This window comes from Leucopleurus acutus (genome assembly GCF_964270905.1).
Source record: "Leucopleurus acutus genome assembly, chromosome: 11".
NCBI classification, from domain to species: domain Eukaryota; kingdom Metazoa; phylum Chordata; class Mammalia; order Artiodactyla; family Delphinidae; genus Leucopleurus; species Leucopleurus acutus.
The window spans coordinates 9,527,954-9,550,174 of NC_139152.1; the positions used below are offsets into that span (position 1 = coordinate 9,527,954).

Consider the following 22,221-nt stretch of genomic DNA (forward strand, 5'->3'; position numbering starts at 1 on the left):
ACTGAACCTGAAGGCGCAGGGAGCTGGGGCAGGAGAGAGCAGAGTCGGGTGGGTCTCAAGAAAGCAGGAGTGAAGTTGGTCTGGGACGTGAAGGGTGGAACTGAGTGGGTGGGTCACTGGAGCAGCATTAACTTAGTGTGTTTGGGCGGCGGTAAGGAAGCCCCCCTACGATGGAAGAGGCAGCATGAGGCTGGTGCGATAGTCGGGGCGTGGTGCTGTAGCCACGGTTAGGAGGGGGCAGTAGAAATTCATTCCGTGAGTGCTCCCTGGGCAGCCCCACATCAGAGGACGGAAATTTGGGCTGAAGGACTTGAGAGAGAGAGAGATGACTTCCAGTTGGGTTGTCCAGTGAGGCTCAGTGGTGTGGTAGCGGAGCCGGACTTTGAAAGCTTTGAAAGGTGAGCAAGTGGTAGGTAAGGAAGGGTGTTGAGGCCAGTTCATGTGGGGGAGGAACTCAGAGAGGAGGCCACGTGAGCTAGACACTGTTCATCGTCACTCATCCCCGCCCCCCTCACCTGTCCGCTTGCCTCTTCATGTCTCAAGTTCTGCTGCCTTCTCCAGGAATGCTTTCCCTGGCTCCCATCCCTGCATCCCTGATTCCACCCCACCTTCCTTTCCTCCACCTCTCCCCACCTCGGTCTGGGTCCTCTTTTATCTCAGAGCATTTCCTGATTCTGTCATGGCCCCTGACACACACACACACACACACACGCACACACACACGCACACACACACACACACACACAGAGAGACACACACACACACAGACACGAGTCACACACTGTGTTACATGTGATTGTTTTCTAATCCGTATCCTCTCCCGGAGCAGAGAGTTCAGTTTGGACAGGGCTGTGTCCTGTTAAGCTGCCACGTCTCCAGCATCTAGTGAAGCATTCAGTCAGCACTCAACAAATATTGGTTGAATTATGGCCCAACCTGAGAGTGCCTTAAAGCCCAGGTTAAGGAGATTGGCTGTTATTTTGCAGGTAATGGGAAACCACTGAAAGGTTTTGATCAGGAGAATGATACGATTGGAGCTCTCCTTTGGTGTAGACATTTGCCATCAGTGCATAGGGTGGATTTACTGGGTCGCTAAAAGCAGGGAAGCTAGATGCAGTGCCATTGCTCCGGTCCTCGTGCAAGGTGCTGAAGTCCAGAATAGGATCAGTGACACCAGAATGATAATACTAACGGCACTTTGGCCAAGCGATGCCAGGACATCCAGGAAGATGCGTCCTGTTCTGCAGAATCTGAGACAGGAACCAGGCCAAGCTGGGAATAATCATTTTGAGTATCATCCCCATTACATCAAGCTGAGCATAACTTTACACTGTAGGTAATTTAATTAAGGCATCAACCGGAAAGCCATGGACAGAATATCAAGGTGATACCTGCCAGTAGAGGCCATAAGAAAACTTATCACAAACAGGGGAGAATTGTCAGAGGGATTGGAAGACAGAACTAAGTAGGAGTTGAGAAGACCCTTCCCATGAAGTAGCCAGCCAGCAGGGTGATGAGGGCGTGATATACCTGTTCACATTCTCCTTAGATAGAGACAAGGTATAAATAGAAAACCTTGTTTCTCTCTCAGGTGTAACATTTGGTACTGCTGCTTCTGACGTGGGCTTTGCTTTTGCCTTTGGTGTAGATGTCGTGAGGCCCAGGTTCTACACGTGGCTCTTCCGCAGATCACATCACCTCATTTGCCCTTATTTTCCTCATCCATAAAACAGGATTTTCAGCGAGGCGATCCTAAACTCCCTTCACCTCTGAACAGGTCAACCCAGCTTCAGCCACTGAAAGTGTTAAGCTTCCAATAAACATTACAACTTCCCACCTACAGGCAGTAAATAAATATTCAAGAACTTGGTCTCCTTCGACCTGTATACCTTGTAAAACCTAGACTTCACCCGGTTTTTTCCTGTCTTTCCTTGGATCTTTTTTGCTGCCTACGACAAAGCAGCAGCTTCTCACTAGTCATGGGGCTGCTAGAATGAAGCAAAAGTACCTGGTGGCCGGCGCATCACCATGAATGGATGTTTATAGCTTCCTCCCAGCCACGTTTCCTGCCTGGCCTCACCCAGACTTCTGCTTTCTGTGTTTGGAAATAACATTCCTTGACACTACTCATTCCAGATGTAGAGAGGAGAGAACGGGAGCTCAATGAATTATAATTACTTGAACTACTGAGATACCTGAAGTCAAATATGGTAGCCTCTCTGAACTCCGCATTCTTTGACCAGTTTAACAAACTGCATTTACCGTGTCCACCTCCAGGACAAAGGTCCTCCCTTTTCAACCACTAGAATAAAATAGGGAATGTACTAGAATGTACTTTAAAATATCATCTCCAAACAGAAGATGTCAAGGTTGAATATAAATGGGATCTAGTTTTTGAAATAATCTCTCAATCAGAGATGACATATTTATGACATTCTCAAAGTTAAGGAAAAAATGTACAGGAATCTCAGCTTTATAAACTGTCACCCAGACAGGGTAATTTCACCTAGTCCTTGAGCGACTAGGTAGTTACCATATTAAATGGTCTGGGATGATTTAAATTCAAAGGAATTTCACTGAATTTTATGAATTCAGTGAATGTCTTACAATGAATAACTCTGTGTTTCTTGACCACCTTGAGACTGTGAAAACATATTAATAAGACGGAACAGACAAGTTAGCACTAACTTTTATTTAGAGTTGTTCAGGTGGAACGTATTTATGTATCCATTATTTAAATGAACAAAAAGTTATTAATTTAATTCATGTTAGACTTTCTATCAATGCTAAAAAAAAAAAAAAAACGAAAAGCAAAACAAACATATTTTCAAAGTTCCTTCAAGTCAGTTCAGCAAAAAGTAAATTGGGGTTTTACTAAGTAAATCAGTTTTTACCGTACTGCGGTGTGATGTTACAAACCTCTCCAACCCACCAGAACCTTTGACTTTGGAAATACGCTTTGCTTGTGATCTTCAAATACAGTAAAATTTCTTTGAAATTTCTTTAAAGTGAAAATACCAGTCTTTATCTACATATAGTTCCTTGGAAACCAACTTGCCTATTAATCTCTATTAAGCAATGGTGGGTGGTTTGCTGAATTGAGTAGCTGAATCAACGGGCTGTTTTAGACTCAAGTCACAGGGTCTGAGGCCGTGGGTCACAGAGGGGAACGTTAGCCCTGAAGTGTGGGAGTTCCAGCAGACATGACCCTTGACTGAAGACACCCAGAGTGGCTTCTTTCTTCCCTTGCTGTGTCTTGGAGCAACACAAGCGAAAAATATGTGTATTACCCATCGGAGAAGTGCTTAGATAAGTCAATTACAGGAAAGTCACTGCATTTCTTAGAACTTAGGTTATCCTGGCAGTGAAATGGTGGTGATGACTGAACTTTCTGCTGTACAGAGTCATATTTTAACATGTAAAACATACAACACGTCCTTTAATTAACAGTGCATACTTATGTCACGGTATTTGGATTTTCTCACAAGCTTATTCTTTGCTTTATCTTACCTTATATTCTGTATCCAGGTAAAGGCAGTTGTCTTACTAGATGTCTCTTCTAAGTGATTTATTCTCCTCTTAAATATAATATTCAAATTTTCCCACAACCTGCTCCCATTTTTTCCCTGAGATCTCCGTGTCCAAGACATAGATACCAACTGAATTTCACATATTTGTTCCTAAGTAAAAGAGTAGGTTTATTTTTACGGTCACAGAAGGCACTCCGCATTACATTAAAATGTTTGTAATTCAAGCAGCCTACAAAAATGGATTGAATGGAATGCTTGGAAACTAAGATAGAGCGGAGTTGGAAAGCCAGGCCATCCCATGATGGGAATGTTTGTTAGGCCACCAGTGGGATCCCCCAGGCCTGCGTCTGCGTTGGTGTTTTCACTGTGGAATTTATGATGAAACTGAAGGAGCCGAGGCCTCGGACTTCACTTTGAACCTATCACAGGCAGAGAGGACCGGCAGAGAGAGTTTTCTCTGACAAATCTGAAGTGTCCCTCCCACACTGTGCCTGCTTTCATTTACTTATTTATTTTTTAAAGAATTGGTCAGAAGGAAACTAAAATCTCTGAATAAAAATGGAAGAGAGAAACAGAGAAAAGAGAACAGTTTGCAGATGTAAGAATGTGTTACTTTAGATAATCTTCGTAGGAGGAGGCGTACATAGTAAATCAGCACCAGAAAAATGCAAATTTTCAATAATGTGACGATTCTGCTTTAAACCTACTGAACCCAAGAAGTTAAACGATGTGAAATGCCTGGGGGAGAGGCTCTGGACAGTCTTGAAGATGACGCTCTGCACTGGTCCCAGTCTTCTGCAGCACAAGCCGTGTATAATAAGAACTTGAAAACTAATCAAACGCTTTCACTGATGACACCGTTTTAGGAAAATATTTGAAGGAAACAATCCAATAGAGGGACAAAAAAGATGCCCTTGCAATTCTATTTATAATGGTAAAAACTGGAAATGCCCAAGCCACCCCCGACAGGAGACTTGCTGAAAAAAAAATGCGGAGAATATAAATATAGAGGAATACACTGTAGCTTTACGGCCATTCATTGAGTCACTTATTATTCCTTCAGTAGATCATACAGGGCCTTGCGGATCACGTTCAGCACTTTACATGTTATTTTAAAGACAGGTCGAAGCCATTCAGGGTCTGAAGCAGAGACTGGCATAATGAAGTACAGAGGTGAGAAGTAGGATGTAGGGCCGTCGGCTTGGCTGGCAGGTAGGCGCAATGGCGGTGACTTAAACTAAGATGGACCAGCAGAGAAAAGGGGGTGATTCAAGCAGTATTTAGAAGGCAGAGTCTATAAGTCTTGGGGACCGATTAGATGTTGTATAAGTGGGAGAGAGGTGTTAAGGATGAGTGCCGAGTTTCTGGCCCAATCAGGTGGGCGTTTACTGCACTAGGAAACACCACGTGGGTTGTAAAGGCATTTATGTCGAACACATAAGATGCGCGGTGCCCGGGTGGCATGCAAGAGGATGTATGTAGGAGGTAAGTGAAGGTTCTGGAGTTGAGGAGGTAGGTCTGGCTGGAGTAGATTTAGCATAGACAAGCTGATTGAAGCCATGGGAGGGGCTGAGATTACCCAGGGAGAAAGATGATGGGAGATCTGGGAGCCTTAAAGGTTGGGGAAGGAGGGAGAGCAGAAAGCCAGGAGACGGAGGAATGTCTGAAGCCAAGGGGTGTTCTAAGGCCGGGGGGCGGGTGCAGTGACTAGTGGTGATGATGTTGCCGAGAGGCAGCAAGTCCCCAAGTACCATTGCCCTTTGGGTTTGATGACAGTGAGGTGACGTCAGCAAGAGCGCTTTGGAGAGAGGGTTGGAGTGGAGACCAAAGGGCCCTGAGGAGTGAACGGAGAGGGCTGTGGTGATGACAGAGTTGGACAGCTCCTCAGGGAGTTTGGCTGCTGTGGGAGGAGGGAAACAGGAACAGCACCTGGAGGGGAAGATGAGGACAGAGGTGTGTGCGTGTGTGTGCGTGTGTGCGTGCGTGTGTGTGTGTGTGTGTGTGTGTGTGTGTGTGTGTAGAAGACAGGAAACACTTGAAGCTGCTTAAATGCTAAAGAAAAGAACCCTATAGAAAGAAGTTGAAGGTACATTGTGAACTAGAAGGAAAGAGAAAGAAACCATGAACTAGAAATATCTGTATGAAATGATGTCAACTGGAAAAAAATTCCATTCTTATGAATGTGCCTTTATGAAACTTATGCATGTCCTTTAAAGACAAAAATATTGAAGCAGAGCAAATAGTTTCCAGATTTTTTGGAGACACATCTGTTAATAATTATCATAATCACAAGGGGTACCATCTCCTGAGTGCACAGGAGGGCAGACGTGCGGCTGGCGCACTTGTTCACATTATCTCATTTAATCCTCTTAACAGCCCTGCGGAGTCTGGGCATTTTTCTCATTTGAGACAAAAGAATATTTAACTAAGCCTTGAACTAAGGCTCAAAGAGAAAAGTAGTTTGCCTCAGGGCACGCAGCTGTTGAGTAGAGGAACCAGGATTCAAACCTGGGACTTCCTTGCTCCAGAGCCCAAGCTCTTTCCTCTGAAAGTAAAGAAACTTTGTCATAAAGCAGAAACTAACACACCATTGTAAAGCAATTATACCCCAATAAAGATGTTAAAAAAAAGAGGAAAGAAACGTAGATATGTTTAACCCCCTTAACAGCATCTTTATGATCTTGGTCATCAGACACTAGTCTTTGCTAAGGCAACTTGCAGCAGTTTTATTCACTCTCGCTACTGTTCGTTTTGAACAAATTGCAAATAAAATCATAGAATTCAGGATTCTCGAAGTCGTTGCCTGGCTTTTAACATCAAGATCACTGATACAAAATTGTGTGTTTAGTTTGTGGGTTTCTCTTCTGTGTGTGTGTGTGTGTGTGTGTGTGTGTGTGTGCGCGCGCGCGCACCTAGGAGTATATCCAGGGTTTTGGGGACCTGAAATTTATAATTTGAGGGCATATAGTTCTAGGTTTCCTTTCATGGGACGATACAGATAAAGGCCCCTGAAATTCACTAGCTTCGAGGCAAATCCACTTGTGCATGTACCTGTGGGTACATGAACCATGTGTGTACGCCTGAAGATATATGGAGAAACCAGCAAAAGCTGTTATCCCTTAAACAATAGCCTTGATTTCCTTGCTTAGTACAGTAGGAGCATCTTTTATGGTTAGTACGAGTTATTCCTTTTCTGGGAAGACAGAGAAGATTTATCAAGAGTTGAACAGGCCAAGAGTTTTTTGAACAGTGCCTTTGAATTCAGGCCGGTGGTCATTAGCTTAGTTAGCTATATAGTGCTATGGCTCGTGCTCTTTATACAGCAGGCAAATAAATATAACTTCTCTTTTATTATTTATTTATTTATGGCTGTGTTGGGTCTTCGTTTCTGTGCGAGGGCTTTCTCTAGTTGCGGCGAGCGGGGGCCACTCTTCATCACGGTGCGCGGGCCTCTCACTATCGCGGCCTCTTGTTGCGGAGCACAGGCTCCAGATGCGCAGGTTCAGTAGTTGTGACTCACGGGCCTAGTTGCTCCGCGGCATGTGGGATCCTCCCAGACCAGGGCTCGAACCCGTGTCCGCTGCATTGGCAGGCAGATTCTCAACCACTGCGCCACCAGGGAAGCCCCATAACTGCTTTTTAAATCTGTTCTTTATTCCAGAGATCTCTTTGTTAAGATCACATTTGAGATGTGATCTCCTGTGTATAAGAAGATTTTAAGAATGTAGCAAGAAAACTGACTGAGTATAGGAGGAATCGGGGGCCAGTGGAGATGGAAGAGGATGGAGTGGGGGAGCGTCTTTATTTATTTAGGAAACTGTTGTAGATGGGATGCATGTTCTGTGCTGCTCCAGAGACCAAAACTAAGAACTGAGGTACATGAGATTGCAGAGGAGGCCAGATTCCAACTCAACAGAAGAACTTTCTGTTGACTAGAGCTGTCCAGAAATGGTTTGCTTACGTTGTGTCCGGCTACCCATCACAGAAGTTCTCAGCCAAAGCTACTTCTTGGCAGGGGAAGAGGAGGCAGGGGACTTTTACTGATCACAAGTTTGAGTCCATCTAGGAAACCTACAGAATCCTCTCTAAGTCTAAGATTCCAAGCCATTACCAGGCACACACTCTTCCTGCCAATCATACACACATGGCACATACGGTGGGTTGGTTTTCCCCCCAGAGTAGCGGTGCGTTTGTGCTAAGCCAGCCACATTCCCCAGCTGAGTTCCTGGTTGCCGCAGAAACGTGTCTGTGGATGGACTGGTCCAATTGTGGCCATACTCCGCAGTCTTAGAATTAAGTTTTTTCTTGGCCCAGGACCCTGGGCCCAGGCTCCCACCCCTTAGCCAGCTATCACAGGTGCCACTTACGAGTGTTACCTTACTAGTTCTTGTGGTTGAGTTAAAGAACTGGCAGAGCTCTGCCTGACGGGCCCCTCTCCAGCTCTCTCGTCCACTCAGAGAGGAGCCTTCTCTGCTGGGCTCCCTTCGCCAGCTTTGGGTTGAGAGGCTGGGGAGAGGCAGTACAGAAGGCCTGGGAGAGTATGGTGCAGAGCACGTATCAGCCCCCCTGCAGGCTTAGCCCAGTGGGGGAATGGCCTCACTTCACCTTGCCCTTTCTGAAGGGGGAACGTAACACTGACCATGACCCGGACGGTCTTCCTTTGTTCTCCTGAGACCTCCTTCGGGGTCTGTCCTAAACCACTTGAATGATATCCATAATAATAGCAGGAACAGCGGTGGTCACACAACAGCCGGTGCTTGCTGGGTTCTCATTGCCCGGTGCTGTGATGAGCTTGTTATACACTTACCTCATCCAGTCCTCACAGGCATCCTGGGAGGTAAATACTGCCAGTATCGCCATTTTCCAGATGAGGAACTGAGGCCTGGAGAAGGTAAAGGGCATCCACTTTGTTGCCTCGCTTTCTCTGTGCACGTAGAGAAATGGAAACAGAAAAGAAAGTGACCTGCATGCTCTCCAGCCACCATACCCAGAGCTCCTCCAGCCCCCCGAGTGACCTCCAAGGAGGGACCACATGGGACATGCACCAGGCCCTGCTTCACGACATCCTCTTCTGAGGGAGATGTTTGCATTTCGCAGAGAAGTTCAGGGACCTGCTCAAGGTCGCCTGACGCACAGGAGCTGGTCCTCCAGCCCTGGCTGCCGGGCCCTCGCCTCTCACCAGCCCGCATCCAAACCAGCAGAGTCCAACGCCCACACACACACTGCATCTGTATTTCCTGGCCTCCCCTTCCAAAGTGGGTACACGAATAACTGACCATTTTTGTTAGTATCATCAGGAACACATTTTTTTTCAGTGTTTTCGTTTTTCTCTTCAGCTACTACCGGTATAAAGCATCGCTCAAACCCACAGGATAGAACCCAGCGTTGTGAGGCCATGTAAATTCGGAAAAGTTCAGGAAGACATTTACACTAAACCAAGACACAAAATGTTGATTAGGGACTTATTTTTGTAAGCGATTAAAATATGAATCATTAAAATAGGACTGTATTTCAGGCTCTGTATCCTCATCTCATCAGAGACAGCATCACCATGACTACTGGATTTGAATTAGATGAGCTCCAAAGCCTTCCCAGCTCCAAAGGCAGTCATGTGTCACGGGTCTACCTTACACAGAACATTTTTAAGTCGGGTTCAGAACACCTCTGCGGTTCCTCGCCCGTTTCACTAAAAGGAAATACCCAAGTGACGTGGGGTCTTCAGTTCTTAGAAGTCTTTTGCTCTATTTGATCACAGTAGTAAACAGTGGCAGTAAGTTATATTAATAATGACCAAAATTCAAAGGTAGAGGAAGAAACAAAATCAAAGGAAAGACACCAGGGCATCTCAGGAATCACTTAGGACGGGGTATTGTGGAACTTATATTTGGTACCAATAGAAAAGGCACAGAAGTTTGCAGAAACAAAGGAATTCATTTGGACTGTTTCTCAGATTCAGGCTGAGTTGAAGAGGGAAAAAAAAATAATTTAGCCATAGCCCAAAATATGCAGTAAATTAAGTTGTTAATTAAAGTATCTGTTAAAAGTGGCTAAAATTAGAGACAAAAGCCCACTGTTTGGTACAATTGTTGACTGCGTATCTGTATGTGGAAGGGCGTGGGAGACAGTTAGAAAAGCCTGTGGTATTTTAAAGATTAATCACCCACCCCTAAGGGGTTTTGAGGCACCCACCTGCATTTTTTAACTTGGATCTAAGTCAGAGGGGAGGGACAAGACCATGACAGCTTTTTTGGCTAATTAACAACTCAGTGGACACTTCAAATACCAAATAGAATAGAAGGCCCCCAGTTCAGACCAGCCCCTACCATCCTCTGCGAGGTGCTGACATCTAAAGATGATTTTCTAGAGATTGTGGAACCTTGGAGCAGTGCCTGTGTGTATTTTTAGAGGGAAGCATCCCAGAACATAAGCCAGTTCCTTATAGGGTATCTTTAATAGTTAGCACCTCTGACCGGACTTGTGAATTTCTTTTTCACGTTTATTCTTTTCCTGCCTGGGATTGGGGTAGATCAGAAAGGCACGTTTTTCTCTATTGGGAAGATTTCTATGAAGAATCCATGAGTTCTCATTGAAACATTAAAACTTTTCATCCTTAATGACTTTGTACTTCTTCTTTGAATAATCTGAAATGCAAATACAGACGTGAAAAGGATGTTTTTTATAAAAATAGTAGCAATAAATTGGGACAGTTTAAGTTTCTAATAAAGTCTGGTACATCCCTGTGACAGGCTGTTATAATGCAGCTACTAAAGCAGTTAAATAATGTGGAGGGAAAAAGAGAGATACTAAACTATGATAAGCCTGATTCTAATTCTATAACCATATAATACTGTAGATAGTATTAACAGGCTTGTGTCTCTTAGGGATAGGACTATAGGTGATTTTTGTTTCTTTCTATCTTCTTGCATTTTTATACTTATTTTTGTATATGACTTTCATAATCAAAAAAGTTCAAAAAAAAAAAAAACCTGCATGGCTCTGACCTGAGTTTCAGTGCCACATCCTGTCCCCTATAAGCTCCACGTGGATAGGTGGCAGACCTGTCTTCCTTACCATTGTGTTCTTAGGACAGTGCCAGGCGCAAAGTCAAAGCTCAGCAAATAGTTGTTGAACAAAACACTCCCATTTCCCTATTTTTCTTTCCTTTTTCTATCCAGGTGATGTGCTCTATGAACTCCTTCAGCATATTCTGAAGCAGAGGAAACCTCGGATTCTTTTCTCACCGTTCTTCCACCCCGGAAACTCGATACACACGCAGCCGGAAGTCATCCTGCATCAGAACCACGAAGAAGGTACCTAGGAGGGTTCTCTCTCCTTGCTTGAGACATAGCCAAATCCCAGAGGTTCCACTGTTCCTTTGATAAGTCGTTCTTATTCATGTGATTCATTTTTCATTCAACAAGCATTTGTGGGGTACTGATTTTGTTTGAGACCCTGGGGGAAATGCTGAGATGAATAAGATCTGGTTCTCTGCAACTCACAATCTAGGAGAGGAAATGGGATAGATACACATGTAAGTATCAAAGAATAATTATGACAGGTGCTATAAAGAGACAGTGGAATGGGAGATTACAGCCAGTACAGGCAGCAGGCTCAGCTTCATGAAGCAGGTGACTCTGTAGGATTCTGTGAAGGTCTGATAAGCAGGAGTGAAGTAGAGAACGTCCCTGGAGGACCCAGGATGGAGGGAGTCCTTGGAATAGAGAGCAACCCATGACTTGGGTTATAGAACTTACCTTTCTTTTCCCCCTACCTTTGATTATGAAAAATTTGAAACAGACCCCAAACAGAATAAACTAACTAAAGCTCTGTGATCCATCCCCTCCCCCTACTTCAACAGTGATCAACAGGGACTTCCCCGGCGGTCCAGTGGTTAAGACTTCACCTTCCAATGCAGGGGGCGCGGGTTCAAGCCCTGGTCGGGGAACTAAGGTCCCACATGCCATGGGGTGCAACCAAAAATTGAAAAACAAACAAACAAAAAACCAAACAAACAATGATCAACATTTTGCTGTTGCAGAACTAGTCCAAGGAGGTAAGATTAGAAGCAGGACGTGGAGGACTTTGATTTCCGGGCTGTGGAGGGAAACAGTGGGGAGTGAGGGTAGCAGAGGGTAACCTAAGCTGGAGGAAGAAAAGAGACCCAAACCCTGTGAACTCTGCGGGGGACCAAGGAGGTCTAGTATTCGTGCGCCGGAGGCAGTGTCTTGCAATGTGCTCACTGGGAGTGCTCAGTTCAGGTGTGGCGTGCACTGCTCTGCCCTGGTGACTTGCAGTGGTCCTCATCAAAGCGTGGGTAGAAAACACAACAAAAGACCAGAATCGACTTGCGGCCCCGGGCAGAGTTCCGCAGCAGGTGCTTGGGTACAGAAATAGGGTATAAGAAGCTGGCTTTGCTCCTGTTCTCTTGAACAGCGATGCACCGTGCCTCTGGGGAGCATTTCGTCCACATCCTTCTGCCCAGATTGGGGACACAAGGTGATTCTTTTAAACTTGTCTTTCAGACCAGATTATGAGGGGCCTACACCCCCTGGGTTTTTTCAGGGGCATTTCCTTCAACTGATTGAACATGCCCCAGAGCAGGACTGTTTTTGTTTTGTTGTCGGCAGATTTAAAAATGAGACGTTCCGTGTTTCCCTAATTAACACGTCACAGAACAGAGCCTGGCTTCAGGCACCCGACCGGCATCTCCTCCCTGTGCCCAGCTTCTCACAGCAGGTCCCCTTGCCTCCGTGGTGGAGCGTAAGCAAGTGCTCTTGCAGTCTCCCCACCTGTGCCTCTCATCCCGTCTTCCTCTAGCTCTGCCTCTGCTGAAGTTAGCAGCTGCCCGCCCCCCCCCCCCCAGCTGGGTTTCTCCCTTCTTTTACCCTTCCTGCCCTGTGCGTTTCCTGTTTGCATAACAGCCAACAGCTACTCCAGAGAAGAGGTGGTGGGTTCACTGAAGCTTTAGGATTAGGGCAGGAATTAGATTGCCTAGCCTGCCTCTTCACACACAAAAGGTGTGTGATGGGCTGTTTTGTTTTGTTTTTCACTCTCTCTCTTTTGCTCATTATTAAAAAAAAAAAATCCCATTTGGAATTGCTGTTTCCCGGGTTATCCTCAGCTGTGATGGGAGGCTGATGGTCTCATCTCATGGCAGCTCCTTCCTTCTCTCCGCTTGGCCTGATCTGACCCGCAAGTAGGTGTGTTTGCTGTTGTCCTCGTGGGCAGGAGTGACTCAGCAGGAAACGCTGGCCACTCTCAGAGACCCCTCTCACCGAGGAAATGCACGTGCGCCACCACCGACACCCTAAAGAGCTGCGCTCTCAAGTGCTATGTTGTGGACCGTGGTGAGCTCAGTAGGTAAAAGGATGGAGCTAACGAGGCCAAGGTCAAGGGCTGCATCACCCTGTAGATCAGGTAGCTCTGCTTCAGACCTGCTCTTAAAAGTAGCGTGTTCTCAGAGACGGTTCCTTCAAGCTGTCAGTCAGAAAACACCATCCTGGTATGTGCCCTTGGTCCTCTGCCTGCTCTCACGTGAGAGCGCACAGAAGGGAGCGTGGGTCTTTGTCAGGTGGGATCACGTGAGAAGAGCTGTGCCGGGCACGGAGGTGATGTGAAGAGGCTGCTGGCCCCCAGACCTCCAGATATATGGGTGCCTTCGGTGACAAAAGGACCAACTAGAGAGGTAGAAAGAATATATTTACAGCTTAACATGAATTAGCTCTAGGATCAATACGGTTATATCGTGAATGGTAACACATTAATATGGGCATTTGTTAATATACAGAGAGATCTGGTCCTGGGGGGGAAAAAAGTTTGTTAAGTGAAATTATAAACATCCAGTATTACATCCCCAGTGATTTATGCTACCTAATTGGGGATACAGTACAATGTAAGAGTGTGTCGCTCTTGACTCGGCCCAGAGCTCAGCATGGAAGGAGAATGGGCCATTCCAGAGAGGGCCCACTCAGCCCCTCAGCAGGCTGGCACAGGGAGGCGTGCAGAGTGACGTACAAACACAAAGCTTCATTCAACGCCCCATGACTTCACCTCATCACTGCCACCGACGTGACCAATTCAGACATTCATAATTTCACAATGGGAATTTATATCACAGGACAAACATATCTTGTGTAATCCAGCCACAGTTGCCTGCAAATATCCCCTATGAGTACATTACATTGAAACCTCACCTTCCGTACTGGCAGCCACGTGGCAGTGCCAGAAGCTTGGAGGTCATTGTTAGCTCAGAGGCTCCCTTCCAGGCTCTGATGGGAGAGAAGGGTGATCATACTAATTCAGACCCTTTAGTTTGTACACATTCATTATCTCTAAAAGTGTGTCATGCCTTGGGTGAAGCAGTACTCTGATTACCACCTAGGTCTAGGAGAACCATCATTTCTACTCTTCCCTTACTCAGTTATGGGAGGGCAAGGCAATATTCTATAATTACGATAACCTTATACCTTTTCATCCATACCCAGACACTTATGCTAGTGAAATGGGACTCTAGTAAGTGAGCTAGGACATAGGCATTAAACCAGGACCATCCCTGACAAACTGGGACACATGGTCAGCTTAGATTAAATGTCTTCAAGAGTGGGATCTGGACATCAGGAATCCAGGTTCTAATCCTCTCTTCTGCCAGAACAGTCCTAAGGACTCAGTTTCTCATTTCTCTGGCCCTTAGTCACCCCAGTTATAAGACAGGAAATACCACCAAATGGTATCAGATCTTAGAGCCCTTAAATCCTAAGGACTGGGTCTCCCTGGGTGATACGAAGACGAATAAGACACATTCTCTACTTTCAGGGTCGTAGGCAACTAAAATCCACAAAAGTACAGCAGTGTCCTGTCTGGTGATGCTGAGAAAAGTTGAACATCTCTTCTCGTTTATCTCACCTTATCAAGAACTGCTGATAACATTACCCCTCTTAGTAGTCAAACCAAGAGTAGCATCATTCACTTGTTTCACGGTGAAAATCTCATTTTTAATAGATTCCTTTTCTTTGATTATTGATTACCCATTTTATCTGCGTGCTGTGAATTAGTTAGGTATAACGTAGATAGCTATGTAGGAAGGAGACTACTTCTCTCACCAAAACCAGGAGGCAGAACATCTTTAGAAATTTCAGACCAGTAGATGGTTATACAATAAATTTGTCACACACGGTTGTGATAGCAACTTCTTTTGATACTTTGGGTTCCGAAGTCAGTGACTTTGGGCTCCCATGGGATATTTAAGAAGAAAAACTTGGTGCCAAAGCATAGATTCGACTGCCACTGGTCCTTTGGTGCTAGAACTGCTTGAATGAGTGATTCCCTGAAAGTTCATTGAGCAATTAAAATATGCTTCTAGTCTAGGCTGGTCTCCAAATGGGGTCAGCTTTGCAGAGTCACCCCTGTTGGACTGGACATGGACAAGTGTCCAGGGAGGGGGAACAGGACCTGTGTTTCTCAAATGTCCTCATCCCATGATCCCTTTGGGGGACCCGCCTATCCTTTCGACCCTTCAGTCCACCCTCTCTTATGCCCCCCTCTAAGAGACTAGGAGGTGATTTTTTTTTTTTTTTTTTTTTTGGCCATGCCACGTGGCTTGCGGGATCTTAGTTCCCTGACCAGGGATCGAACCCGGGCCCCAGCAGTGAAAGCACGGAGTCCTAACCACTGGACCGCCAGGGAATTGGGAGGTGGTTTTTAATCACTTGAATTTGAAACTATTCCCACATGCTGTGTAGCAGTAGACATAGTTCTAAGGTGAAAGTTCTGCTCTGGGGCAGCTCTCTGTCACCAGGTGGATATGGAAATTGGAAGTGAGGACGAGAAATTTCAGGTGTCATTCTCAGTTCTCCTTACAACTAGCCCATGGTCATAGCCCAGATAGTAGAGGGAAATCATTTCTTCATGGAGGGTGGGGAGGGTGGCCTGTATTCTGGGATGGCCCACAGAAATTTTATTTATATGATTGCTTTACTGGAGGAAATATTTCCCCTTCTCCCTCCCCCTGCCCACCAAATCCAACTGCCAGAGACTACTTTGGAGGAAGGAAATATTATACAATTTTTTTTTTTTTTTTTTTTTTTTTTGCGGTACGCGGGCCTCTCACTGTTGTGGCCTCTCCCGTTGCGGAGCACAGGCTCCGGACATGCAGGCTCAGCGGCCATGGCTCACGGGCCCAGCCGCTCCGCGGCATGTGGGATCTTCCCAGACCGGGGCACGAACCCGTGTCCCCTGCATCGGCAGGCGGACTCTCAACCACTGCGTCACCAGGGAAGCCCAACCTTATACAATTTTAATGAGATAATCCAACGAGATGGGGTACATGAATCTACCTCATAATAACAAAATAAGAGCTAACATTTATGGTGTCCTCATTGTGTTCCAGGCCCTCTGTTCTAAGCTTTTACATGTTTAAATCATTTAATCTTCACAACCACTCCATAAAGAAGGTAATATTATTTCCACTTTATAGATGAGGAAATTGAGGCTAAGAGCAGTAAGGTACCCTGCCTCCAAATCACATAACTATGTAGTGGCAAAGCTAAGACCTAACCCCAGGTCCACTTGGTTCCAATGCCGGTGCTCATTCCACTGCAGCATGAATGAGCTGACCGAAATAACATTTTTATTAATTTTGTGTGTTTGCAAGCACCGTGAAAATAGGGCAAATGGTTAAATGGTGAGTAGAAGAACCATGGAGATTAGGATGCCGAGACAGGTCCAATATACTGGCAGGTCCCTGCACTCCTGCTTATAATGTTTCTGCTTCATAGTACAGATCTTCCCAGACTTAGGATGGGGATACAGCCAGATAAACCCATCTTAAGTTGAAAATATCCTAAGTTGAAAATGCATTTAATACCCCTAACCTACCAAACAGCACAGCTTAGCCTACCTACCTTAAACATGCTTAGAACACTTACGTTAGCCTGCAGTTGGGCAGAATCATCTTAACGCAAAGCCGATTTTATAATTAAGTGTTGAATATCTCATGTAATTTATTGAACACTGTACGGCAAGTGCAAGACAGAATGGCTGTCTGGGTACAGGATGGTATCAGTTGCTCACCCTCGTGGTCGCGTGGCTGACCGGGAGCTGTACTCACTGCCGCTGCCCAGCATCACGAGGAGTATCGTCCTGCATGTCACTAGCCCCAGAAAAAGATCGAAATTCAAAATTTGAAGTACCGTTTCTACCTAATGCGTATCACTTTGCCACCACTGTAAAGTCGAAAAATCGCTAAGTCGAACCATCATGAGTCGGGGACCATCTGTACTTGAAACTGTCAAGTGAAAACCAAAAAACGTCAGAGATAACTTTTGAGACCCCAGTGTATGTCTTCAGTTAATGATATTAAAAACTCATACTAAATTGGACTGAATTAACCTGTCTGGATCACTGACTGCCCCAGGATGAATAGACTTATTAGCGGGACAGAAATCTCCCGGCCTGGGAGAAATGTGGGTCCTGAGTCAGGCAGTGGCCTCTGAGAACAGAAGCCCTGGCTCTCGTACCCCTGGACCAGCCCCTCGTGCGGTGGCTCCTTGAGAGCCGGCCCCCCAGGACAGGCACCAGGGTAGATGAGGCTTCCAGCGGCTCAGGCCACATCCTATCACCCGTTGTTGTAAAAACCACCCCGATTTTCTAGTCTTGCTGGAATCGTGTTCATGACTGAAGTGTCAAGGAGGCCACTGGCCCGGGTTTGACATCTTTGTTATACACGTTAGCTGTGTAGCACATGGTAGAGCCAGAGAGCGTGATGGTCCAGACCACCTGGGTTCAAATCCCAGCTCCCACTTCACCAGCTGTGTGACTTGAGGCAAGTTCCTTAGCTTCCTCGTGTCTCTGTTTTCATCTGTAAAAGGAGAATAGCAGTACCTATTGAATACGATTGATGTAAGAAAGGGTCAAGTTCATAAGGGAAATGCCCTCAGAGCAGCATGTGTCACATAGCAAGCGCTTGATAAATGCTATTCATTATGACTATTTGCTGTTTCTTAGCACTATTCGGTTCAGGTTTTTTCTTCTTTTCTTTAAACTTAAAAAAAGCTGAATTGTGATAAAATACACATACCATTTATCATCTTAACCATTTGTAGGTGTACACTTCAGTAGTGTTAGGTATATTCACATTGTTGTGCAATGGTGTTTTTTTTCTTACCTCCAATTCCAATTTTCTGTTTTTTAATTATTTTCATATTGAAGTATAGTTGATATACAGTATTGTGTTAGCTTCAGGTGTACAGCAAAGTGATTCAGTTATATATCAATACACACACATATATATATTCTTTTTCAGATTCTTTTCCCATATAGGTTATTACAAAATATTGAATATAGTTCCCTGTGCTATTCCAATTCCAGTTTTCTTAAGCAGTCCCGTTACTGCAATGGCATGTGCTTTGTGCAAACACCGGGTTTCTGCATCCGGACGTAGGAAAGTCCTGTTGTCCACCCATGCCATTATCCTAGGACTTCTTCGTGGGTTAACCGGGCACCATCTGTTGCATGATTTCTATGGGAAAATACATTTAAAGGGCAAACCTTAATTCAGGATACAGCCTGTTTGGAAAATAAGCAGTGTGTACACTTTGCGGTACCTTCAGTACCTGGCACGTGGTAGGTCCTCCACAACCCTTTGCAACCTTCCTATGAGTCTGGCCGTCTCCTCTCTCCCTTCAGAACTCTAAGATTAACCTTCCTGTGCCCCTGTCATCCCTGTGACTCTTGAATCTGGCAGGAGGTGACGAGGTCCCACCAGAACTTCCTGTCGTCCCCAGTGTCAGAGCCCCCGAGCGCCGGCTGACACTTTCCCCTGCACTCGGCCTCCTTCCCCTCTTCTCTACCCTCCTCTCCTCTCCAGGGCCTCTTCTTCCTGCTTTGCCTCCTGTATGTCGTGGTCTGGGGCAGCATGACCTTTCACCCTCTACCTGGTTCAGAGCGTTTGGTTGTGATGGGAGCACACGGAGGCCCGGGGCGGTGCATGGAGCCGCTTTTCATCAGGGCCGTCAGCCTCCTTCTGGGGGGACCCGTGCACCTTCCTTGGGCCAGCTCCCTCCAGGGGTGTGGAGACTCCCTTAGTCCAGAGGCTAGCTTGCTCCATTGAGCTAAAAGTTTTAGGGGCAGGAGGTCCCTAATAGACATGAATAATTCTCCCAGGGTAACCAGGAAGTCTTCAAGTGATTTCCTCTTAGCCCTCAGGAAATGCCACCTGATACCTCTGAGATAAGAGGGCTGGGGGTGGTGGGTTCAACTCCAGAGAAGGAAGCTCTCCACTCGTTCCCCTCTCCTGCCTTAACCTTTGTGCCGCCCTGGCCCCCTCCCTATAAATGATTCACAGCATTTACCTCCAAAGGGCAAACGGGCTCCTCTGTAACCTCATCCCTTGATTTCTTCATTCACTTCTTTTCTGGGCCTTTCCTGAGACTGAGGGAGACTCCTCTACACCACCTGGGAAGAGCAGAGCCAGCGTCCGGCCGGGAGCACGAAGCCTCGTGTCTACGGCTGGTGTAGACTTGCCCACACCGTCTGCGCTAAACCACCGGCAGAGGTGGCCTGTTGGAGGCAGTCCCGCCCACAGTGATGAAGATTAAGCCTCAGGGTCCTGAAAGTCACCTGTTTTGTTTCTTTCAGCCCCTTTCACCCAAATGCTTATAAAATTCTAGATGCTTCCTTGGGATTTATTGTGTATGAACTCAGACGTCTGTGAATCCTACACTCCAAGCTAGGGCAGGTTTCTTCTCAGTCCCTGCAAGGGAATTCAGTGACTACTGAATGTGACAAGGGAGCTGAGTGAGATGGAAACACTGAAATGGGCAGGCACAGGGTCAGTGGAAAGTCTTGACTGAAAGTCCTGGCTGAACCTCTTGGAAAGGCGGTAGTAGGGATCGTTTTCTAGGGCTGCCACGCACTGGGTGGCTCAAACAACAGGAATGTATTGTCTCACAGTTCTGCAGGCTGGAAGGCCAAGGTTAAGGTCTGGGCAGGATGGGTTCCTTCTGAGGCCGTGAGGGAAACTCTGTGCTAGGTTTCTCTCCCAGCTTCTGGTGGTTTGCTAGCAATCTTTGGAGATCCTCGGCTTGTAGATCTTGCGTGGCCTACCCCTGCGTGCCTTGACTCTTAATTCAGCACCTATAGCCTTTTGTCGTTTTTTGATATGTCTGCCTTCTCCATTAGACTGTGGCACTTGAGAGCAAGGACCACGTTTCCTTTCTCTGCATATTCTGCATCTGAGACACTACTTCACCTACGGTTGGCATCGCTGGAAGTTCTTTGCTTCAATTCATATTGTAATGACTGTGTGACAAAACACGCCTCTCCAGTTGTGCAGCGTGTGTGCATGTCTGTGTGTCCGAATTCCCCTGTTCACAAGGGCACCAGTCATATTGGAATAGAGGCCCATGCTACTCCAATATGACCTGACCTTACCTAATTACATCTGCAATGACCCTTTTCCCAAATGAGATCATATTCTGAGGTACTGGGGATTGGGACTTCAACATATGAATTTTGGGGTGGGGGGCACACAAGTCAACTCATAACGGGGAGTGACAGAACCTGAGTATGTATATGAAATCTATTTTGAATTCCATCTCAAGATCTAGAGCCTTTAATTTTTGTATAGGTCTTTATATCATTCATGGTTCCTACTAATCTTTTACAAAATTGTGCTGGGAAATGGTGTTTACATGGGGAAGAATGTGGATCACAGTGTACTGAGGATGAGGAGTGAGAGTTACCTGCTGGGCCTGTTGAATTGCATCTCCGTCTCTTGTTATCATCTATGGCCTTAGGGGAAGCACGGTGGGGAAGTGTGATCCTGGTGTGTGAGACGTAAACTTGATCTTCGCCTTTGCTCTACCCTGGAAACGTCCTAGTCAAAAACCAAGACTTTCACCAAAGGCAGAGTTTTGCTTTGTTTTTTTGGTCTACTAGTTATTCATTATATAACGTGATTAAATTGGGTTGAATTCTGATGAATTCTAAATAGAGAAACTTTCATAATAAGTAAAAGGAAAGAGGATGAGAAAAGAAATCAGACCTTTTTTTGTGATCATCACATTTCAAGTCCTAATTTATTGGGGGCTGTTTGGTAGTGAGAAGAAGGGATTATTTGTGTCTAAAGGAGATCTACAAAGAGAAACGTTTGGGATCAGAAAGTACTTTCAGCCAGAACGAGGTCCCTACCACTCCTGGGTGCCTTCCCCGGCCCCCCTCCTTCTAAGCCCACACTGACCAATTACATGTGGCTTTTCCTCTCTCTTCCTTGTGCGTTTCCCTCCCATAGCAAGACCTTCAGACCAAGGGCAATGTGGATAATTTCCCAGTTTTCCAGCTGGGCCGTTCACCAAGAACAAACCCAGACATCAAGGCCAGACCAAAAAAACATCTTCTTGTTTTAGACAGAAGACTCCTACATCTGGGGGATTTAATGCACCCACTGTCCGCTTAGTGCGTTTCCTGTGTCCGGAGCTTCTCTGCCTGTCAGCTCTGGTCTCATAAGTTTCCATACCCTGCTGCCAACTTATAATAACAGAGGCAGCAGGCAGCAGGGTAGCAACGTCAGAGCCCACTCCATACGTGAGCACATGCTTCGCAAACGGAAACAAAGCTTGGCAGGGCGCGTTGCAGACCTTTCAGCCTCGACAGTGGTGTGCCCAGACCACCAGGAGCCTGGAATTAAATACCCTCAGTTCCAGTTCTCCACCATTAACGTTATCAACTTCATCAAGTACTTCCTCCTTCAGTGGTGTCTGCAGAGAAATAAATAAATCAAGCCCATCCAAGTCCTGTTCCTGCCCAGATCCGGAGTCAAAAGTGAAATCTGAGTTGGATTATCCAGAGCGCTGTCTCCCTCCTTCATTGTTCCCCAAATCTGGGCAGGAACAGAGAGCGAAATCTCTCCAGGACATTACATCAGTTCCTCTTTTACCCTTGGCGCACAAGTTCTTCCTCTCGTCGTTCTCCCAGACTTCCTAAGGCTTGCCCTGAGTGCACACCCATCCACTGAGCCTTGACGCCCAGGACATCAAAGAAAACATGCAGGTAACCAGGCGACTGGCCAACGCCTGTGTCTGTTGTAAAGTTTGTAAGAAGGGAAATGGATTCAGGAAATAGGATTTCTCAGTACATGGTCTTCATCATCCTGAAGTATTTTTAATCCTTAATAAGCTTTTAAGGAAAGGGAGGTATTCTGTAAATGGCATTTAGAAGAAAATACGTGAAACTTCAAAATGCCAACTGTCTTAAATATCGCTTGCAACGATCATGTTCTGTGACATAAAAAGTGAACCATGGACAAAAGGTAAATTCATTTCTGTGGATGGCAGAATTGAGATCTGTATTAGCTATGAAAAGAAAACTTGCCTCATCCCTGAAAGATTGTAGATCACTTCTATCATACTAATAATTTCGGCCGTTAAAGTTAACCCCATGGGCCTAATCGGTATCCTGTAAGCATTATTTGCATTGCGTTAAAGTGAGGAATTTGACTTGTCATCCCAACCTGTATCTTTGCAAGGTTGATTAAGCACTTTAATTCCGTTTATAAAATCATAATCACATAGCCATCACATCACCTGAAAATTAATAGTTCCTCAATATTATCAGATATTTTATTACTGTTTACATTTTTCCAGCTATCTCATAAATGTTTTTTTAAATTTATTTATTTATGGCTGTGTTGGGTCTT

At 45.7% G+C, this 22,221-nt stretch overlaps 1 protein-coding gene across 2 annotated transcripts in view; it reads left to right on the top strand.

Moving 5' to 3' along the window:
* The window catches only part of ETV6 (ETS variant transcription factor 6), a 237,616-nt gene that overhangs the window by 191,476 nt on the left and 23,919 nt on the right, over nucleotides 1–22,221 (top strand). For both annotated transcript variants that reach the window (XM_082849929.1, XM_082849930.1), the window contains exon 4: nucleotides 10,706–10,840. In XM_082849929.1, coding sequence (XP_082706055.1) covers nucleotides 10,706–10,840 — 135 coding nt within the window. The remainder of the gene's footprint in view (nucleotides 1–10,705; nucleotides 10,841–22,221) is intronic.